The 22,512-nt window shown below is 45.5% G+C and overlaps 1 protein-coding gene across 1 annotated transcript in view; it reads left to right on the top strand.

Moving 5' to 3' along the window:
• Positions 1-22,512, top strand: part of LOC118117888 (receptor-type tyrosine-protein phosphatase N2) — a 238,940-nt gene that overhangs the window by 164,005 nt on the left and 52,423 nt on the right. Inside the window, exon 7 of the mRNA XM_047342116.1 lies at positions 19,344-19,408. Within this exon, the coding sequence (XP_047198072.1) occupies positions 19,344-19,408 (65 nt within the window). The remainder of the gene's footprint in view (positions 1-19,343; positions 19,409-22,512) is intronic.

The raw sequence follows: 22,512 nt of genomic DNA, 5'->3' as shown, positions 1-22,512 counted from the left end.
CCGCAGCTCAGACTTTCAGAGCGGTCGTGTCCTCTGCTGCAGTTATTACAGAAAAACTCGCCGCCGCCTGTTGCCCGCTCGCCCTCTCTCAGCGGCCCGCGGAGGCCGCCTGGACCTCGGCGACTCATTTTTAGCCATCTTCAAGGTGCCTGATGAGATGTAGAGGCAGACAGCTGGATTGATTGGCCCCTCTTGAGCGCACAGGCCTTGATTACAACTGCACTCAAGTGGCCCCCCCAACCTCCCTCTCGGTCTGCCTCTCTCCTCTCAGCCTCCTCACCGCTCCCTTTTCTCATGATTTCTTTCTCCCTGCAAAGCGAGGGTGGATAAGGGGAGAGAATAGAAAGCAGCAGAATGCATAACGAAGATTTGGCTCGGCGCGGCTCTGCTTGCATTGGGAAGTAGAGCAAGGCGAGGACGGAGCCGCCGGTTTGAGATGAATCTGGAGACTTGCTTTGATGTGAGAGAATCGGATCAATATTTTAAGAGCTGAGCTGAGCTGATAGTTTACAAAATCTGTCACAGCCTGATTTTTGGTTGGATTTTGAGCGTGCATGGTCCCGTCTGTCCCATAAACTCAAAATATCTTGCTTGTGTAAACACCCTGCTGCCGTATTGTTGCTACAGAAAGAGAGTTAAACAGATTATTCAGGATCTGCATGTTCTCCCGTGGATTGTCTCTGGTGGGTGGAGGCATTTTTGGCAGTAATCTAATCCTTTACTCAAATTAGAATCACAAGACGTTTAAAGGGTCAGTTCACCTGCATGTTGATCTTATTCATTTACCTTCAGTTGTGTCCCACCAGGAGAGATGTCCAGAGGCTCTGCACAGACATGGCACTCAAAGGTTTTTAGTTTATTTGCACACGCAAAATGATGCACCAAGTAATTAGAATATGTGCCATTTTCAAGTTGAACCCCCAGGGGGCGCTCACAAACGCCATGTCTGCCTAAAACAGGAATGTGTTCTTGTGTCTGACTGTTGTTGTCTATACATTAGACTGTATATAAATATGGACGTTGACCAGGAACTGAAACTGAAATATAATAAAACGAGAGAGAGCGAAAATTGACCAAAAACCAGAACAACTTTAAAGGATTAAAATCTGCAGTGACCTCTGTAGATATTTAAATCTCTGCATGTCCTCAGATAACATTTGTCCTCTTATGAGTTATCAACATAAGATAAACAGTGAATCTGATTCTGTAGATTTCTGTGTTCTTGGATCAGAGATCGAAAATATTCTTATCTGAGTGGAACAATAATTCATGGACACTTGGAGCTCAGGTTTAGTTTCTGTCCTGTGACTCTTCGTCGCCCCCTGGTTGAAATGTCCCTCACCGTTGCTGTCAGCGTCTGTCCGTGTTTCATGTCGAGGAGAAGTAAGAGACAAAGGCAGTCGAGAGCTTCAAAGCTGTGGGTGACATTTAGCGCTCAGTATCTTCAAAGACCAGGCCCTCTTTTGTAGTTCCTCTTTTTGTGTATAATTAATATAACCCTTCCTACGGATTTGTCTCTTCTTTCTTCTTTCTCTCTACCTCCCGTTTGGAGCTGGATTAGAACAGCAGATTAAGGAAGTGCACCTTCATTTTTCAATTTGCATTCCGGAGACTTCAAAACCGCAACTTCTGGCTGCGTGTGCCGCTCTGGAGACTTTAGAGGGGGTTGGGTTGTGTAGTGGCTTTGGTCATTTGATGAGAAGATTGGTCTGTAACTGGAGTGTCTCACAGTTAATGTGAGTTGAAGCTGCAGAAAATGTCCATTCAGAGCACACGGCAATAAAAACAGTTTGAAAACAAATACTTGAAATATGGAAATAAGTGAGATTTCCTCCAGTCCTTTGTGGGATGGATGTGTTTGGTGCCTTGGTGGCCGACATGCACAGTCCCTGCCTCACACACACAACACAGACGACAACGAAGGCTCCAACAAGCACAACATCGCTATGGATCAAGTGATATTGAATGGGAATGTTTTTGATGATGCTAAATTTAGCTGCTAACTTGTAATTAGACCTAGCGGTGCTAACGGAACGTAGAGAAACCGGCGAATTGACGCCATTGTTGTTGTGGGCACGTGTGAAGTAAGCTGTGATGTCATCGCTGTACACACGGATACCGGAAGTTTTTGAAAATCCTTCGTCAGAGGCAGTGGAAAAAGTCCATTCTGCTAAATATCTGCATCAGTGTGGACGGGGCTTCAGTTAATATTCTCATCCTGACTCAAGATAAACTCTGGATAAATGGATCAACCAAATGTCCGTAGTGTAAAGTGTCCTCCTGTCCTCTTCGTGGTGAACTATGAGCATTGATCAAACATCCATCTGGCCTAGACGCTCCTGCTCGGCCTCAGAGCTGCAGGATGAACCAGGGTGTACATTACTGTTGGATGAGTTTTGTATCGACTTGACGTAAAAGGAGAAGCGCATCAAGAGCATCTGTCCTACAAGCGAGCGCGACCGCAGGCTGGACATCGTGTTGCAGTGATCCTCCAATCCACTACAGAACATTCATTTATCATCTGGTAGGAATGAGTGACATCATATAGTGTGGTAATGCAACGCCTTGATGATGTCATTATGAAATGGCTGTATTACACCACAAGAAATTACCAGTGCCTGTAATTAGGGGATTTACAGTGTGCATGTGTATTATTGTGTTTGTAATTTACATATTGATACGTATTTTCTCAGAAAATAGATAAAATTGGGCCCGACAAATATGGAAGTATTTTAAAAACAAGACTAAAATCAACAGAAAAAATCCACTCACAAAAAAAAGGAAAGATTGACTCAGATACTGCTCTTTGCTCTAAATGATTATATATTATTATTATACAATAATACCAGTGGATGTTGTCGTTGTGAAGTAAGTGAATGTGTTGCATCATCTTACATGTTAAGAACCGATTCTTATTTGAAATGTATATTTACAAAGCTGCTATTGTCGGAAAACTCCCGCTCTGCTGAACCTGACGGACGGATTAACATCTCCTGAATCACATTTTGTGACGTGCAGCCTCCTGCAGGAAAAGTCAACAATGTAATGGAGTGGCAAAGGTGAGGGTGCTAACTTGCCTGGAGACTGGTGGGTGGGTGGGTGGGTGGGGTGCTGGATGTTGGGAGTGTTGCTATCCAAACACTTTGTCTAATTCTACTTGTCAACACACAGGTGAGAAAATCACTGCCAGGGTAATAAGATTGAGGAAAGTGTTGCATTAGCGCCTTGAAGTGTAAATAGCTTCTTATATTGCCTATTAGACCCAGATAACCTGGCAAGGTGGAGGGTGATGGTGTGTGTGTGTGTGTGTGTGTGTGTGTGTGTGTGTGTGTGTGTGTGTGTGTGTGGGGAAGCATATTAGCTGTGTCAAAACAGTCAGAAAAATCACCAACTCCACAGAATATAATTAGGAATCTTTTTTCAATCCCTCTTTCTGTTTGTGTTTTAATCTGCCCCTGATGAAAGATGGCTTATTTGTATCTTCAGCTGCACACTGTGCAATATCCTGTCGCCCGGCTGCCTGCAGAACGAAATATCTGCTCCTCCCCTCTCCCCCTCCTCCTCCCCTCCTCCCCTCCCTCCTCCCCTCCTCCTCCCCCTCCTCCCTCCTCCCCTCCTCTCTCCCTCTCTGGGTTTTGCATTAAAAGAGATTTCATCTCATCCACCTTTAGCCAACTTTTGCCTTTGATATTATTTATTAGCGCCGGTATTGAACAGTTCATGCAGCTAGCACCTTGAATGGGGCCCCTTGTCGTCCCCCCCACCCCACCCCAATCAATACTGTTCCACATTACATATACATCAGCTCGGTGCAATATCGCTCGCTCTCAACCTGCGGCCTAATTAAAAAGATAAGCGGCTTCGTTTGAAGCCTGCTTTAATAGGCCGCTGCCTTGTTTCTAGAGCTGAATATTGAATAGAATCATGACTTTGGTGCAGATTCAGTTCATTTTGAAGAGATTACTCCGACACGATGAAGGGCTTGAATCTCTGGATGCTGTCAGGCCACATGGAGCCGCTCTCTGTGGTTCATTGTGCTTCACTGTGTGTTACCTGCAAAATCAGGACATGACCTACTCAAAGACTCCTGTTAGATCTCAAACTCCACTTTGAGTTTTTAAAGGAGCTTTACTTACATGTCTGTTTGGAATGGGGCCTGTGGTGCAGACCTGCAGACTGAACCAGAACCTGAACTGCGATTGATGACGTCACTTACAATAGACTTTGGCTACGATTTTGTCGGCAATGTCCAAAACCAGACGTTCTAGTCTTCAACCAAACCTCTAAAACGATGTAGCCTCTGGCAGAAAGGGGACACGGGACCTCTCTGAGGTTTCTGTTTGCAGTCTGCTGCACAAAGAAGACCCGGGACTTTAAGTTGGTTCTATCGTTGTTGCTGTGGACTGATATAATCTCAGGGGGCCCCCTCTGAGCTCGGAGCCCCAGGCAGGTGTCTGCCTCTCTGACCCTGTTGCGACGCCCCTGTTGATAACAAACTATTTTCAAAGTCACAATCCATTAAAACCACAACAGACAGAAGGATGGAAGGTGGATGTGTAGGAGGGTGAGTCAGTCTGACAGCCACTTAAATCCCTTCCTTCTGATAAAAGCTTGAACTGTGATGGAAACATTAGCCTTGTACAGTGTATTTTAAATGTTCATATTGTGAGTCAGACTAACTGTGATCCAGCTTCTGCCTGCATTGGCCTTCATGTGGCCTCCACAGAGGAAGAAGGAGAGAAGGTGAACTGATCAATTAGTAAAACTGATCATGGAAATTGATTTTGTCTGAAAAGAGAAATGTGTTATTATGCTTCCTAGACCTTGATGAAAATGTTTTTCGGCTAAAGCTGGATGTCAATCAGCAGATACCGTGGGGTCATATGCTTTGTTTTATTCTTGGTGGGTTTTAAACTAGCAACCTCAAAGGTCTGACTCTAAATCTGACTGCAGTCCAACAGCGGACTGATTAAAAATGCAGAAGAAGAAACAGTTCTCGTTCTCCAGGAGAAAAACAAAGGCAGCATCTGCATCAGCTGGAGGAAGTAGGCGGTGAAGGAGAGTGTGTGTGTGTGCGTGTGTGTGTGTGTGTGCGTGTGCGTGCGTGCGTGTGTGTATGTGTATGTGTGTGTCAGATACTTGGATCAGCTACCGAAGCCACATTCCTCCAGACGCTTTGCCAGGCATCACATCCCTGACTACCAGCTGCTGAGAAAGAGAGAGCTGCGTTACACACACACACACACACACACACACACACACACACACACACACACACACACACACACACACACACACACACACACCTTGTATATCTATCCTCACCTAAACCTAGTTCTAATCCTAAAACCGAGTCTTAACCCTCAAACTGCTCATTGAAAGTGGGTCAGAAAGTGAGGACCGGCCATAATGTCCTCCCTCTGTAGGTTCTAGGCTCAAAATAGTCTTCACAAGGATATCTGAACAAGTACACACACACACACACACAAACACACACACACACCACTGCTGGCTGGCACGAGCCCAAGTCCTGCATAATGACTCTGCCAAGGCAGATATGTTCACCAGTTAACTGGCTGCTGCCGTCACCACCCGCCTCCAGCTGCAGCACACACACTAATGCATAACGGAGTGAGCTTGAATCCAACATGTTTAAGAGCAAAAGAAAACAAGTGCAAACCTCCATCAGTGCTGAGCTGTATTGACAAGTTTGCAAAGATGTAACCTTTCGTTGTTTGGTGTTTTTATACAAACGGGTTATTTCATTTTTGCGGCAGGAAATCAAACGTCAGACAGAAATAACAAAAAGACCCGTTGTGGTCTGGAAACCAAATCCTCTGCCCTGAACTCAGCTTCCCTTCAAGGACGCATATCACCCCCGACGACAAACCTCTGCCAATGAATTGCTTCAGCGTTTGGTAAGGGGGGGGGAGTTTAAGGCCAACACATGTTACAGAAAAGCAGTGAGAAGCTCCTTTGTGAATTTGTCCATGCTTGAAAAGGAGTTTTGACAAGATGACATGAGGAACGGAACTGACAGCTGGGCTTGTTTCATTCAGCTGTTGGTCCAGAGGTGTGAAGAACCACCATGAACCACCTCCTCACACTTCAGTTTCCTCCACACTGAGACAAAAGCATATTAATTCCTCTCTTGTCTTGTAAAACATACGTCCAGTCTTCCTTTTCGATTCATGACCAGCTTCTTATCCCTCACCCCTCTGAAAGGCTTTTCTTTTTCGGGCCTTATCCTTTTTACATGTACAGCACCGCGTTGGTATTTTAGATGTTTATATTCTTATCTGTGGGCGGCTGGTCCCATATTCATTCTACAGCATGAAAACGACTCCCAGCCAGAGTCATGAATTACGATCCTCAGCGAGGAGCACAACAAGGAGTCGTGCAACAGATGGTCTGGCCCTGATCTCAACATCATGGAGTCGATGTGGGATCAGATGAAGAGACAGAAGATACTGAGACAGACTAAATCCACAGATTTTCTCCAAGATGCTCGAAACGGAATCTGCCAACTGCCTTGAGGAATTGTACTGAGGAGAACTGGTGCTGTGAAGTTTAATTGCGGAATAGAAAAAGGATTCAGGGCAGCATACTCACGTTTTGTTTTAATATTGTTGGCATGTTATTTACTATACTTTGTGTGATTTGATTTAAGGCCAGGGGCTGAGGTAACGATCAGTCCATCCCTGTCCAGAGATCAGCAGCGTGGATCGCTCGTTCGAACCATAAGACTGTGTCTCCACTTCCTCCCACTCTCCAGAATCCATCCATCAATCCATTTTTCTTCCGCTTATTCAGGATCAGGTTGCAGCAGCGGGCTCAGCAAGACGTTCCCGACATCCCTTTCCCGAGCCACACTTTCCCACTTGATCCAGTGATTCTGGGTCTACCCTGGGGTCCTCTCCCAGTTGGGCATGCCCAGTAAACCTCCTAATGGAAGGTGCAGAGAAAGCCTCCTGCAGATTACCAAACCACCTCAACTGGCCCATTTGGACATGAAGGAACGTCGGTTCTACTCGATCAAGATGCTGCAGCTTCCCTGTTCGTCCATGTTTATATATGGTCCATGGTCAAAAACAAGAAAATCCCAGGTCCGGATCCGAAACCTCTTTGAGTCATTTTTGGAACTGTCATTCGGATCATTTTGCAAAGTATAATCTTCTGTAAATCCTGGGAGACTCATCTCAGGGAAAGAAATCCCTAGCAACAGCTGCTTTTCTGAAATACTGTGGACAAAATGTGTCACTTAAAGGACTTGGATGTAAAGAATACAGTTACAGCTGTAGTTATTAGGTTGAGGAATTGTTCCGGTAGCAGACGTAGTAATGCTGACACCTCCGACACTGACGACACTCCCAAAGCCTCCTGATACAAATGTAAACTGTCTGCAATTTGCTGCACAGGTCACATTGATATTCTGCCCAGCAGACGTTTTCGAGGTCAGGAGGTCAGGGAGGAACTGCCTACATGGAACATAAACTTCCGTCTGATGGCCGGAGATCAAGCCCATTAAATGAGGGTCAGTCGCTGGGGTCACGTTTGCGTTTCCTCCGTCGTCCCCGTCCGGCCTGGTGGAGACCTTCGGATTTTCCCAGAGGCGAATCCGAACGTGATTGTGATATTGCTGATTTTCTCCGGGGTCACGGATCAGGAAGCGTCAGCTCTGCACTCCCCTGCCGCGGGGACGGGTGGGTTACCGGCCGCCGCGGCTGCAAGGTGTTCGCTGGCTCCTAACGGACACCGTGTGTGATGTGCAGCGACAAGCGTTACAAATGTTGGTAATGAGGTCACCTTGGGCTCCAGGTCTGAGTCCGACTTTCAAGCCTGATCCCTCTCTCGCTCTATCTCACTCTCACACACACACACACACACACACACACACACACACACACACACACACACACACACACACACACACACACACACGCAGCTGAATGAGGATGAGAACAACATTTTTGGGAAATAAACTCATACAATCTTTATCAAACTTTAAATATTTTATATATCAACTCCCTGGCGTATAGCACAAGTGTCTGTGTTCAAACCAAAAGAAATCTGTTTCTTTCTGACTGTGACATGCTTGTACTGTATATGTGTGTGTGTGTGTGTGTGTGTGTGTGTGTGTGTGTGTGAGACAGAGCAGATCTCATGCACACCACTCCGTGTCAGATCCTGTACGAGTGCACACTCGCCGAAGGGCAGATTGAAACGAGCAGTTTCTCAGGAATCAAACAACAGTCGGTCGTGGAGAAGCAGCACCGGAGAGAAAGAAGCATCAGATAATTCCCCTTCAAAAGATAACCACTTCTACAGTCTCACGAAACATGTGGATATGATGGCCGTGATGATCACACACATTAACCAGCTGCACCCTCATGAATGCACCTCTAGAAGTCAAACTGAATCCACCTTTATGCTTCTGTGCATCAATCCACAAACTGGGCCCAGGAATAAAAGTTGGAATCGACAGTGTCTGTTTCTAAGGTATCGTAACTTTCTTCTGTCCTTTGAATCCATCTCTCAAACTCCTGACAGCCCCGCCCCTGTCCTCATCCTTCAGCATAGAGAAGACGGCATTAGTGACGGTGAACTCCTTCATCCCTGGACCTGCAGCTGACACTCGATACCTCAGAAATTGCTCGGCCCTGCAGGTAAAAGCCTTGGATCCACCGTGGCTCCAGGGAATATCTGCCTCTTATCCTCTGGATCTGTCCCACAGCTTCTGAGTGGGCGCTGGCGGCCTAATGCCAGTTTACCCACCGGTCACTTCCCTGGAATTTCTTTGGCTTTTGTTGGTTTGTTTACTTGTTTTATTGTTGTTTTTCGCGCCGGAGGCTGTCTCGTATACACAATGTGAACTCCATCGCTCGGGCTCCTGAGAGCCACCGCCGGTGTTCGGCCTCCCTCCCTCCTCCGCCTCTCTCTGCTTGAAGTCATCTGGCGTTTCTCCAGAGCTGAGACATCCTCTCACAGCAACAGAGCATTTTTAATACTGTTGCTGTAGTTAATATTTTTAAAATTACTGTAACAAGGCAGCAAAAGTTCAACCTCCACCCAGATAAACCTGCAATATACAGAGGCTACAGTGACTTGTCAACTTTCAGGTGCTGCTGTCCCTTTTCAGATTTATCTCGTGGGCAGATTTCTCTCCCTGCCTGGATTGTAATGAGGAGCCGCGGGACGAGATGGCATGTTCACCGAGGATAACGTCTTGATGTGCAAAGCTCTCTTATCGTGGATTTACCCATCAGCCCGCCGTGCCCTCAGGCGGTGTCGATACTGAGATGTGTGCTCTCTGCTGCCGCCTTGCTCGCCACTTTGTCTGATGCGGCGCACCACAGTGGCGATGAGAGGCCGGCCGCCGGCGGGCAGGAGGAGTGTTTGTGGAAGTGAAAACTGACCAGTCGTTCCTTTCGTTCCCACTTATTTCTCTAACTGCTCTCGCACGTATTTACACAGACCGTCAAAAAACGAAAAGTCTTGTGTATTTGACGTCAAGCTGATGTGACGGTCTGGTCGATAAACTACGGGTTTCAAAGGTCAGTTTTTATATTGCAGGAAAAATAGCAACAACAATAAATATAACAACCAACTCCACAAATCAAAACTTTTTTTAACATTCATTCTGATGATGGATAGATAGATAGATAGATAGATAGATAGATAGATAGATAGATAGATAGATAGATAGATAGATGATAGATAGATAGATAGATAGATAGATAGATAGATAGATAGATGGATAGATAGATAGATAGATAGATAGATAGATAGATAGATAGATAGATAGATAGATAGATAGATAGATAGATAGATAGATAGATAGATAGATAGATAGATAGATAGATAGATAGATAGATAGATAGATAGATAGATAGATAGATGGATGGATGGATGGATGATAGATAGATAGATAGATAGATAGATAGATAGATAGATAGATAGATAGATAGATAGATAGATAGATAGATAGATGGATGGATAGATAGATAGATAGATAGATAGATAGATTCAGTCTAAGCTACATCCTCTCAATTCAGATATTTGCGTTAAGATTTTTCTACAATTTCAAGCAAAGATTTTGAAATACAACGTGTGACTCCACTTGTTGAGTGTGGAACAATAGTTTCCGATATCCAAACAATCTTCCAATAACAAAAACCTGCTTGACGAGCCGATCGACTCGTTTCTTACGGAGGCAGTTTTTCAATAACTTCATAGAAAACCAGCCCAGCTGCCTTATTCTCATGTGTCCGCTGGTGTCAGGGTCAGTTTGCTGCATGTTTTACCAATATGTCCTACACAAAACAACGCTTTTAGTAGAATCTGCAAGATGAACAACCTCGAGCATCAACATTCTTACAAATAGATCGTTGAGCAGGCGAGATGAGGAGGCGAGGAAACGATTGAAAGCTCAAGGTTTTCTCCTCTGGCGTTTGGACCGCATGTCCTCCCCTTCAGTGATAATGGAGGCTCTTTCCTCTCAGTGAAATCTTGGCGGCGGAGAAGCCTGAGCGATTCCCCATGACAGCGCCCGCCACCTGACTGCCGAGCCGCCTGGCCTTGGCCGTGGCGAAACACCAGTGTGCTGCATGGCGATGAAAACACACACACACACGCACACACATGCTTGGTACACAACGCTGGGCTAGTTCTGCAATTTCTGCAGCATCCAATTTTAATAAAAAACTTGTTTTGTTATTCTATTCTAACTGTATTGGGAATTCGACCGGGAACCTGTGAGGCGACAGCGAACCACTGAACCACCATCTTAACATTAATTAGATAGTAAATATTTATTGGAGAGTCCCAACACGAAGACTCGGGAGTCAACGTTCTGTGGCGCCACGTTACCAAGGTACACGTGCTTGTGTGCCTGTCAATCATTTCACCGCGCGTTCATCTCATCAAATAGAGACATGAGCACAAACGTCTTAGTAATAAGAACTACCTAGTACCTAGAGCTAATTAGACTTTCTAGTTTGGTCCACGTCCCATCTACTGACATGGAGGAGGCGGGGCCGGTCAAGATGCTTCGGCTTTACTTTACTTTACCTGTCATGTCGTCCATCTTTATTTACATCCATCGGTACATTTGCAGTCAAAGTTGATCATATTAAATTAAATAAAATAAGATAAAAAAATCTATTTCCACGTGACCACATGGCTGCCACCATCATCTCTCTCTCTCTCTCCCTCTCTCTCTCTCTCTCTTACACACTCTCTCGCCCAGTTAGCCGAGAAGACGAGTCACGTGTTCTGTAAAGGTCATCCATCAGCGAGAGAGGTGGGGGAGATAGAGAGGGAGAGGAATGGAGGGAGAGAGTGATGGAGTGGGGCGGCGTTAAGTGTTGGCTTTCCACGTCAATTTTTCTGTCAGGAGCTGTAAGTGCAGCCTCTTTCTCTTCTTCTCCCGCTGCTGCTCCTCCGCGCTCTTACTCAGCGGTATCACCTCTGACAGCACGCTGGCCGCCGAGGTATTTACATTTGGCTTCTAACTCAATACGCTGTGACATAATTAGTTCAATATTTCTTACTATGAAAGACAGGAAGAGAGTTTTCAACAGGTAACGTAACCACTGAGAATTAAACCGTGGGAAATGACCTGCTTACAGTAGCATGTTCATTCTATAACACACATCTTTACGTTTTTACAATGCAAGAATGTACGGAAATCATTTTGTGTTTTATTTATCTTAGAAGAATCAACAAGAATCTTGTTCTGAACAAAATATTGACATATTCTTCTCATATTCAGGTTTATAATGCTAATTTTTGTTATTACTGGAAAAGGTTTACATGCTCTAATGTTCAGAAAACATCACTTTTCCTCAAAATGTCCATCGCTGCAGCTCCTCTCTTCAGCCTCTGCATATTTCTATATATATATATATATAGAAATAAATAGAAATATATTTTCTTATCGTCCTGATCAATTTAACAAACGACAACATTTTCATTCAGGTTTTCTTTATCTTTAGTTTGACATTTGTTGACATTTGACGATTTTTTGTCACTTTTTTTTTGTCAAAAATGTCCACTTGCAGTTTTGATTTCCTGCTTCCTGTCGAACTGTACACACGCTAGAAATGTGACTCGTTTGAATTCAGAATGTGATTGAACGGGATTCCAAAGTGTCAATTACTAAAAGCGTGTGCACATCTCCAGTTTACACTCGGCTCATCCTGACGGCCCTGACAAGTGCAAACACATAAAAATGCAGCAGGCGGCACAAGAGGAGCCACAGTAATTGCTGGAGAAAACTCTTTCAGCGTGTTTGCCAGATTAGATGCTATTTAGGGCCCAGAGCTTATTAAGAGAAGCGGCTCTACCAACTGATCCCAGCAGTGCCTCTTTTTTAGTCTTTCTTAATCACAGTAAGACGTGAAAAACTCAATTTAGTCGCCTGCAGTCAATGCCTCACCTGATGTGAAACGTCCTTGTGGAGTAAACTCCTGCCCGTCTGGCACTAAAGCAAACGCTGAGCACTATTTACAGAAACTATCCGGTGCATGGCGCTCGCTCTGTCAGGGAGTTCCTCCCGCGTCTGAAGAGGGAGAGCTGTTAGCGTCTCCTCGTTCCTCGGCCCGGTGACGCCCGACTCGGCTGTGGGAGGTGTGATAGATGGCCGCCCTGGTTTTTTGCCAGGCTTATCTCCGGCCTCGCCAAGCGATCGTCATCTGCCACTTATCAGCAAACACTCTGCAGTGAAGGGAGGAGGGAGAGGATAAGAAAAGGTGGAGAGACGATAGGAGATAGACAGGGGCAAAGAGAGGGAGGAGAGAAATGGGATGGGGAGGGAAGGGAGATGAAAGGAAGACGAGAGGGGACTGGAGAGGATCAAAGAGGAAGACGTTTTCTTTTCTCAAGTCAGATTTTCAGTTTTGATAAAGTTACAGAAATGGTCGGACAAAGTTTGTTTGTAAATTTGTAGTTGTTTCCTGCGAAGGTTTACGTCACGTTACGAGGAATACTAGACCTTTTGGTGAGATATCAAACGTGCTGAAGTGGAAAGAAGTGAAATGAGAGAAGACAAGGAAGAGGGATAAAGATGTAAGAGGAGATAAAAGAAAGGAGGACAGAAGGAGACCGAAGAGAGAGAGAGAGAGAGAGAGAGAGAGAGGGAGAAAGACTGGACAGACTAAGAGATGGAGAGAAGTGGGAGGACGTGGCGGCGACTGGAGGCGAAATTTGCACAAATCCCGTTTGTCATCACCTTTTTGGAGGGAGAACCGGGTTTTATTGCATTTTTCCCCACCACATACTGGAGGTCACTTCCATTTGTGGAGTATTTGATTTTATGATTCAAGACTCAATTTCTCAAAGGTCACCTCCACTTGGGGGAATATTAGCTTTCATGACGATTCCCTCTCAGAAAGAAAACCTCTTTTACTCACTTCCCAGCTGCTCTGCTGGAGAAGTGGCTGCGTATTACTGTGGAAATGTGGAAAAAAAGAAAACCTCAGAGTAAAAGAGGTTAAAAAACGAACCTGATTTATATGGTTTTATGTTTGGTAATGCGAGTGGCGCTCTGCTAATGAACGCTTGTTATTGGACCAGGGCTTCCTGTCCCTGTGCAGCGAGGCATCGGCTGATGTAAAGTCATTAATTGTTGTGGGTGGTTGGGATGTGTTTTCCTGCCGGGGTCCCCGGTGTCATATCAGCGTAATGAATTGTTTATGTAAACTAATCGAGGTGTTTAATACCCACCTTTTTAAAATGTGAATGAATCAAAGGGAGCAGAGGCGACGAGCTAAATGTCATCAATTAATGCCGTGAACCGTTTTCATCACAACACGGCAAACAAACACATTTGGCTCTTATGTAACTGTAGCTGGAAAATGTTCAACCAAACATCCTCTCATCAAACACTCCATAACCTCCATGGTTACTATATGGCCGCCATACGTAGAAAATAATAATACAAATTATTTAATAATCCGACAGCTACAGTCAGATAATTAATGGATTTGATATAAAAATAATTTTGTGCAGTTTAGAGTCACGTTTACTGAATTTAAACGTTTCAGGAACTGAATTTCAGATGTTTTCAGGGTCCGGACATTTTCTGGAGTTTGCCTTTGCCTCAAATGAGAAGAAGCAGCAGGAGATTGTCCGGGTCAGACGCGTTCACAGCAACAGGAACATGTTGCGGAAGTGTTTCTGTTTACAGCTCCTCCCCACCGACGTCGGGTTTTATCGTCCAAAGATCTGGAATCTCCTCGTCTTTCCAAGTTGACTTTGTCTTTGTCTTCTGGCTCCTGTAGGCTCCTCTCTGAGATATCTGTATATTTCTAGTTTTTTTCTCCATCACGTGTTAGAAACCTCATCAACACGCTGACCTGCCCTCGGTTTTCTCACACCTCAGACAAATGTTTTCGGAAAAAGTCGGTTACAACGGACTCGGTTGTTTGCGCTCTCACACGCAGCCCCTCCAGAAAGCTTCAGGGACGTGTCCAGACTTCGGTGCAGGTCTGGAAGAAGCTTTAGTTTCACATCAGTTGGTTTATATTTAATATTTATTGAATGGAATCCATCTGTGAAGATTCTCCGCCTCGGTATCTTCAGAAGTTGAGTGGATGCAGACTTTGCAGAAAATCACGAGGTTTAATTTGCTGTAAATATGCATCATATCTTTCATATTTATTTGTTGTTTACAGTCTCACTTTTCATTATTAACTTCATTTGGCTTTGTAACTTGTTGAAAGACCATCACATGTTTCACTCCTGTGAGTGAAAGGAGTTTTTTCTCATATTCCCTGTTTTTAATCCTCTTTCCTCTCCTCCCTCAAACTCCTTTTCTCTCTTTCCCCCTTCTTTTCTTCTGTCCACATCATTGTACCTCCTCCTCCTCCTCCTCCTCCTCCTCCTCCTCCTCCTTTCTCACCCCATGTTTTTCTGTCTCGTTCACTCTTTCTCCCACCTATCCTTTTTGTCTCCCTAATCTGTCCATCACTGTCTCTCCTCACATCTCTCTTTCTTTCTCCCCTCCCTTAATGATCTCTCGTCCCCCAGGTGGCCCCGGATGCCATTTCGGCCCCCCGCTTTTGAATTTAATTACACATGGCATTGTCTTCATAGGCCGCTGCCACCGCAGCCCCCCCCCTGCCCCCCACCATCCCACACACACACACACACACACACACACACACACACACACACACACACAAGCCGTTGCTGCTGGTTCATACTGCACACTCCCATGATTGCCGCCGGTGATAACACCCGGGGGTCGGGATCAACGAGGAACAGATTGAAGGCTGAAAAGTTGATATCAGAAATCGAATTAATTCAAGTGAGAGTGAAACCACATCCAATTAAGAGGCTTTTGAAAAAACGAAGGGCAAATCTCTTTTGACACAAATATTCGTGAGTCGCGACGTCGTTCACGAGATGAAGAGTTCGTTTACAAATTGTGAGCGACGTCCGCAAAGATCCTCGTTCGTCACTCATCACGTGAAACGGCTCTGAGGTGACGAAGCAGCGGAGCTCTCTGCGTCAATCATAACCCGATCATTGTTTTATTTGTACTTTTATTTTTCACATAATTACTTCTATTATTTTTCCCGTTTGAAAGATTTACTGTGTATTTAGTGTTTTTTTCCAATAATCTCACCGAAGAACGAAACTCCCCGGGTGGCTGTTAGCCGCTAAAAGAAACAGCCAAACTTCACTTCTAATAACTTCTCCCCCGGCTTTATGATCTGCGATATCATTTTTTTATTTTTCATTATTATTTTCTGAGAGACATTCCGTGATGGCACACGGGACAGGGACACAGAGAGAAACCCAACCAGCGACCTATCAGTGCAGTGATCTCACGATCAGCTCATGTGATTACGTCCCCGTGTCACTGCAGTGATGGTGCTGCGCTCCTCCTGCTGCCTCCGCTTTTGAAGGATGGCTGTTGTTTTCTCCTCATTATACGAGTCCTGAAATGTACCCGGGAGGGTGAGTGAGAGTGTGGACGTTGGGCGGGTGGGGGTGGTTAGTGACTGAAATAACGACCCCTCCGTGCGGCAGGAGCATCTATTCTGTTGGTCCAGGCCTTGTGGAGCCAGACTGGGCCTTTCCCTTTTGTCAGTGGTGAAAAATGAAGCATTTCTAAATCCCCGGCACTCGCTGTGTTTCCCTCAAGGCGCCTCAGATACATTGAGTTAACATAAAGCAAAATTCAGGACAGGGGCGTCCAGAGTGACAAATGAAGCGCCTCCGTGTGTTTTGGAGGGAAAATGAAGGGGCCTCTTTTGTAGAAATGAGATTTGGTCCTCGTTGCTTCCTTCAGGCCCAATTTCCCCCCCTCGCAGTTCAAATGTGTCCGAGAGTTACAATGGGAGACGGAATATTCTGGAAAATGTGAAAAAAAATCGGAATAATCTGAGTATAGATCATTTCCCTTCGGCTCGCTCTCAGGCTGCAGTCCGTCGCTGCGCCGTTCCCACTCTGTCACATTACGGCTTGTTTTCACGCTGCGCTGCCAGTCGGGCGAAAAAGAAAAGTCGCCAGTCTGGTCTGATCACGACTCGCAGCCCATCGCAGCTTCGTAAAAATGGATCCAATTTGGCTTTTGGAGAGAAAACTCGCTGGGATACAAATGAGCCGCCTCAGCTCGCCTGCTCAGGAGCGGTGCTCTCGCCCGACTCGGACTCATTTGTAAGTGTGGGGTGGAGGGGGGGGGGGATGGTCCCGTAGCTGTTGGCTACACATCGGAGAGGCCGCAGTGCCACGGTGGTGAGGTCCAAAGACTTGTCGGGCTAATTAGAGGCAGCTCGCCGCCTGTGATGTCGTCCCGCTCGCTGGCCGTGTGGATGGTCGCTCCAGGGAACGAGCCGGGCTCCCGTGTTGCTCCAGAGTTTTGTGATTCCCTCCCAAACCGAAATTATCTTGTGCACTTTCATGTTTGTTTGTGTTTTGGTGTATTTACTCTGATTCTGTATCAGGAATTAAGTGTGTGTGTGTGTGTGTGTGTGTGTGTGAGCCAGTCAATTAGGCTCCCCCTGCAGATGCAACTAATACAGGTTTTGCCTCACCAATTACCACAGGCACTTTAGGCAACAGCGTGTTGAGTTGTTTTTCACCGACTCTGGTTTTCTGCCCGAGTTTCATTTGAACTGAATAATCCTCTGAAACATTTTCAGGCAGTCGGTGCAGCGGCTAAACGGTTTGAAGGAAAGGACACTGACAAAAGGTTAGAGAGCATCAGACTGAAACAAATAAAAATAGATTTTTATCAATGAGATGAGAGTAAGATAGAGCCGCAATAATGTGGTCTTTACTTTTAGAGGACATAGCTCTAGGAAAAATAAACATCTGGATGAACCACTTTCCTCTTTATCTCTGAAAATGAAGCTTTTCACATCCAGACGGACCATCAGCTTAAAACGCTCGTCTTCACATTTCAAAAAGATTATTGATTGATTGCCTCCATATCATAGACTGTTTACAAAGATGGACGACATGACGGCGCCCTAAGAGTGAAGCCAAATTATCCCGATCGCCCCCTGGTGGCAGGCTGCAGTCTAGGTCATAAACCTTTCCTCCATGTTAGCGGATGGACTAAAAAGTCGTGTTGACTAAATGTTTTCTTACTGATGTCTTAGTTAGTTCTTATCCCACTGATGCACGTTGAGTTGATCACGTTTCTAACTCGTGTGTCGTCGGGTCCTCGATAGCGCGGCTCCACGCCACGACTCTGGCTTCCAATGATGGCGCCCATATCTGGGACAGTTTCGGCTTCAACAGGACATAGTCGAGACTTATTGTTTGACTTTATTTACAGTCTGAGGTCTGGAGACACTAAATGCCACGTAGGTTTGAATGCGAGTCCGCATGTCCGCTTTGTGACAGACCAGGGTTAGCTCCGCCTCTCGGCCAATGTCCACTACGATTGGTGCGCAACCCTCAAAGGCTGAGCAGGATAAATGCAGTGACCAGTGGTTCTGTGCCGCCCTCTGTGGGCTGACGAGTGCCCGAGAACTCCCGAGACGAAGCTTGAACAGGAAGCACCAGACGCGTCTCCGTGAGACACGTGAAGCAGAAGTCTGTTCAGATGCTCGTCACTTAACGAGAGGCTGACAAACCCATTCAGCCACTTCATAATCCTCCTGAGGGCAGCTGCTACCTGCTGACAGCACTGATAAGACACAGCCCACTTGGCAAGGTGCTCCTACGTCTCTGTCGGAGGCCTGGACCCCGACCATCAGCCCCCACAACTCTTCACTGTGGCTCACCGTGCACCGTTCGCCACCTGAATCAACACTCCCCGTCGAACAACACAATAACCAGGACATGCACGCATTTAAAATCTACCTTTGAAGGATTCTCTTCATTCTTCTTTCAAACAATCGTGTTTAAGGTCACACTCTCTGGTTGGATGGATTTGGACGAGTACGGCAGAGTCACAGTTTTTCTATTTGCATTTCCTTCATCTGTCTGGTGTCAACAAAGGAGACTTGCTCTCTGTCTCCATTCAGATGCAAAGCAAAGGGAACATAATCATGTATTCATTTTTTTAATTTCATGACATGACGTTCTGGCTCTAATGCTGTGTGCTGCACCATGAATTTTAATTGTAGCCCTCCATTTGTTTCCCTTTAAGGTGATGAAAAAAGAGCTCAGTGCAGGGCTTAATTCTATTTGTGTGGAAATTTGTTTTAATATTTGCCTGGCGGCAGGTCAGGTTAAAATATTCATACTCATAAAGTGAAGATATGCTACAGTAATAGCTCATTTGGTTGTGGAACAGCAGCGTTTATTGTCGAAGCCCTGTGGAGGTGTTGTTGGCCTCATTGTGTGTCTGGGAAGAACTCACCGCACCAGCGTCACCACCTCCTGTCTCCTGGAAGGTGCCTTCAGTTACAGTGACGTGGGAATATCAGAATGAGGAAGACATTACAGAAATTCACCAACGGATTAAAATGTGAGAGAAAATATCTTCCTTACTTTTCACTTCATGAAAGATTTGAAATCTCGCTCAAAGAACAGTAAGTTCACGATATGATTCAAACCTCTGGGATTGTTTTTGTCTGGATTAGGGCTCGGATTTGACGACTGTTTCGTGAGCTGTCATGTCGCCCATCTTTTGCCTCACCAAATAAGAAGCTAAAGCGTCTCGGGCGCCCCCTGGTGGCTGGCTGCAGTACAGGTCATAAACCCCACCTCCTTCATGTTAGCAGATGGGACATTGACTACATTAAAAGTCAAAGTACTCCAAAATGGTTTCTGTCAGTTTGGGTAGTTCTTATTCCTGTATATATTTGATTGTCTTTTATATTCTATCATACAGATTCTTGATGCTGTTCCTGTGTCTGTGTGTTTTCTTTCTCCAGTTAAGCAGAAAGTGGATTTGGAGAAGGAAGCCAAGCTCAGCATCCTGGAGGCCGGAGTCACTGACGTGAGTACACTTTACGTGATAAGTCTCAGGTGATCACAGAATATGAGTCTGCGTCCACTGGTGTTGATAGAATGGAATGATTATCACCTCACCCTACGCAGCCGGCCTGTCCTCTGGAGGCCGGCTGCAGGGATCCACTTCCGTTCAGCCACGAGAGGTCCAACACTGATGTTGGGTGATGAGATCTGGCTCTGGACGGGGTTGAGGTTAGAGTGTGGAGGAGTCGGGGCCTGATTCAGACAAAAAACCTCAAACCATATGGCTTCCTTCACGTTGGCTGCACTATGTTTGATTTTGTTGTGCTGCACTTGCCTGTAATCAAGGAAAATCAGACACAGAAAACAGGATGCCTACTGGGTCGGGCTCGGCTAATTTGCTCGCAGGCTGCGGACCGAGCCACACTCGAGTTCTTCCAAAAACTTTTTTTTTTGTGGAGCTCAAAGAGGTTCTGTCATTCTCAAAGAAAAAGAAAAAATCACTTTCTCCAAACTGGTGCTGCTCAGTGAGAATAACACAACTGCCTGAAACACAGTTTACATGCTGTACATGTAAGATTTCACTGTCAGGGTAGTTAATGGTCTGAACCTTGGACAAATAGCCACATGTCAAAAGTGCACAATAGTGTGGGCTGTCCAAGTATGAACACGTGAAGCCCACATATTGGTATTTTGCTTTATTTTAAATGTTTAGTAGACAATTTTGATTCTGATATTTTTGACCCTTCATCTCAACGAAAACATCCGACATTCAAAACGTTGGCGTCCACATCCCCGTCACCGCTCTCTCTGGTCTTCTTCTCCCAGCATTGCTATTCTCCACCATCCCTGTGGTAAATAGGCTGCTGAGCCACTGCACTCGCCTATTGATTCAGGAGTTAGTCTGTACCGATGACGGCATGCCATTCACCACGCTTATCAAAGTGGCAGCAGCGAGGTCTGAGAGGGAAAACGGTTGGAAAAGGGCGGAGGAGGGAGGTGAGGAGAATGAGAGGGAGGGGAAGGGGAAAGAGAGCAGGAGGGGGTGTCTATGGGGGTGATCAATACGGAGCTGCAAACAGGACGATTGAACCTTTGTTGTAAGCGAGGGAGGGAGAAGCAGAGAAAATCCCTCCATCACAGGCTGCCAGGGAGAAGAAAAACAAAACCCTGTCTCAGCCGGCGACAAAACATCCATCATCAGCCCGTGCGGTGTTTATTATAGTTCCTCATACACTGTAAAATAAGAATATTAGCATACTACATCACTGCTGACAGGATAAAAACACCAAAAAAAAAGCAAAGTTTAGTTTCCTCGCACACGTCCAAACTCTCAGGAAGGTCTGGGTGTTCTGGTTACTTGGCAGGCGGACAAATGAATTCTCATTTTCACATTGATGAAATGAAAATAACCTGAAAATGTATTGATCCCTGTGGGGGGGAATTAAGTTGTTGCGGCAGTAAAAGGTAATAGGGGAGGAAAAAAATAGCCTGCAATAAAACCATTAACGACAAAACAGTCGAAACGGTAAAACAGCACGTGAATTATTGTGGGGTTGTATAAACTAATTCACGTGGCAATTCAGCATGTTAAGTGCGATGAATAAATTACATTGAAATACTGCGTCAATTTACACACAAATATAAGGAGTTTAAAATCACCTGGTTCCTTAACGCCACTGAGGAGGTTATGTTTTCACCCGCGTGCGAGCCTGCGTCTGAGGAGAACCCAGCAAATCCCGATGTGGATGCAGATTGAGGAGCGGGTTCAGAATTCGTATTTTCACTTTCATCAACGCTGCAATCACGGAATGCTCTTTAAGTTTACCCCCTAGTGAGCAGGAAATAAAGAGATTTCTGACACGTGATGATCATCGGGGGTCCGTCTCGTTGTAGTGATCATTGAGCATCGCGTTGGATAAGTCAGCCGCTCCTTTTCTCCTCTGTGTTTCCAAAGTGTCGTCCTTCAGCCGCCTTCATGTCCAGTGCAACGAGTGAATCAGCACATCTCCCGCTGCTCATTCTTCGGGTCATTCATGATTCGTGACCGCACTTTTGAATTCCTCACGTATCGTGTTTCTGAGAAATTGAGGCCGCAATTTGCCTTTTCTCGTTGCTGCTGCTTTGTGCTTTGAAATTCAGGACGGCGGATGCTGCGAAGCTCCAGTAGGCATATTGATGTGATGGTTCTGGCGCAGATTTCTGCTTTTCTAACTCTTAAGTGCAGGCAATTTACTAAGTAAAGGCGACCCTTGAATAAATCACTAGAAATGCAGAATAGAGTGAGAGCAGTTCTGTGTTAGATTGTTGGAAAGATTTCTGAAAACAGTTTTGAAATTTGTCAGAGACGGTTACTGGTATAAAAATCTGTTCCTCTCAATCCAATCGAGCACTTGAAACTCAAACTCCGGATTCACCTGACGCCCACAGTTTGGAAACGCTGCGTTTTAGTCTGGACGATCCGAAAACTGACGTAGACTTCGCTGATTCGTCAGGCTCCTATCACATGACCCCTTCCGGAAAAGAAAACAACAGGCATTAACACAACATGGAGAAACAATTACCGTGCATTATACGGATGTAGCCTGTAGTCGGTCTGAACCTCCTTCCAGGATGGCTCACCAAGCCGCAGTGAGCTGTACAACCAAAGAGCAAACATGTGACGTCAGAGACCGCGAGAAACTCTGCTGTTTGCACACTGAGACTTGAGTCCAATTAAGAGAGTGTGCGTCTGTGTGTGTCTGTGTGTGTGTCTGTGTGTGTGTCGGGAGGGAGGTAGCAGATAAGGCCGCTGTGACTGCAACCAGATTATAATTGTCCTGGAGTGGCACTAATCCCCCTCCACCATGACCAGCTCGCTTTGTTCATTTTAAATCAAGGCGCTTCCAATCTGTCGGAAAGAGCGATTTCACAAATAGAGGGCGGCGGGAAGGAGCTAATGAAACAAACAACAACAAAACAACAGTAGATTGACCTTTTCAATCATTTAAAAACACACACACACACGTTTACACAGACAGATTCATCTCGTGAAGATTGATTCAAGTATTAAAAAATTACAGCGGCTGATTTTACTGATTTGAGCCGGAGAGACTTGAACTCATCAGAGAAATCAACTGCTGCGAACTT

The sequence above is a fragment of the Hippoglossus stenolepis genome, chromosome 11 (assembly GCF_022539355.2).
Source record: "Hippoglossus stenolepis isolate QCI-W04-F060 chromosome 11, HSTE1.2, whole genome shotgun sequence".
Lineage (NCBI taxonomy): Eukaryota > Metazoa > Chordata > Actinopteri > Pleuronectiformes > Pleuronectidae > Hippoglossus > Hippoglossus stenolepis.
Note: the sequence above shows the minus strand (reverse complement) of the source record. Positions and strands in the feature narration are given on the sequence as shown.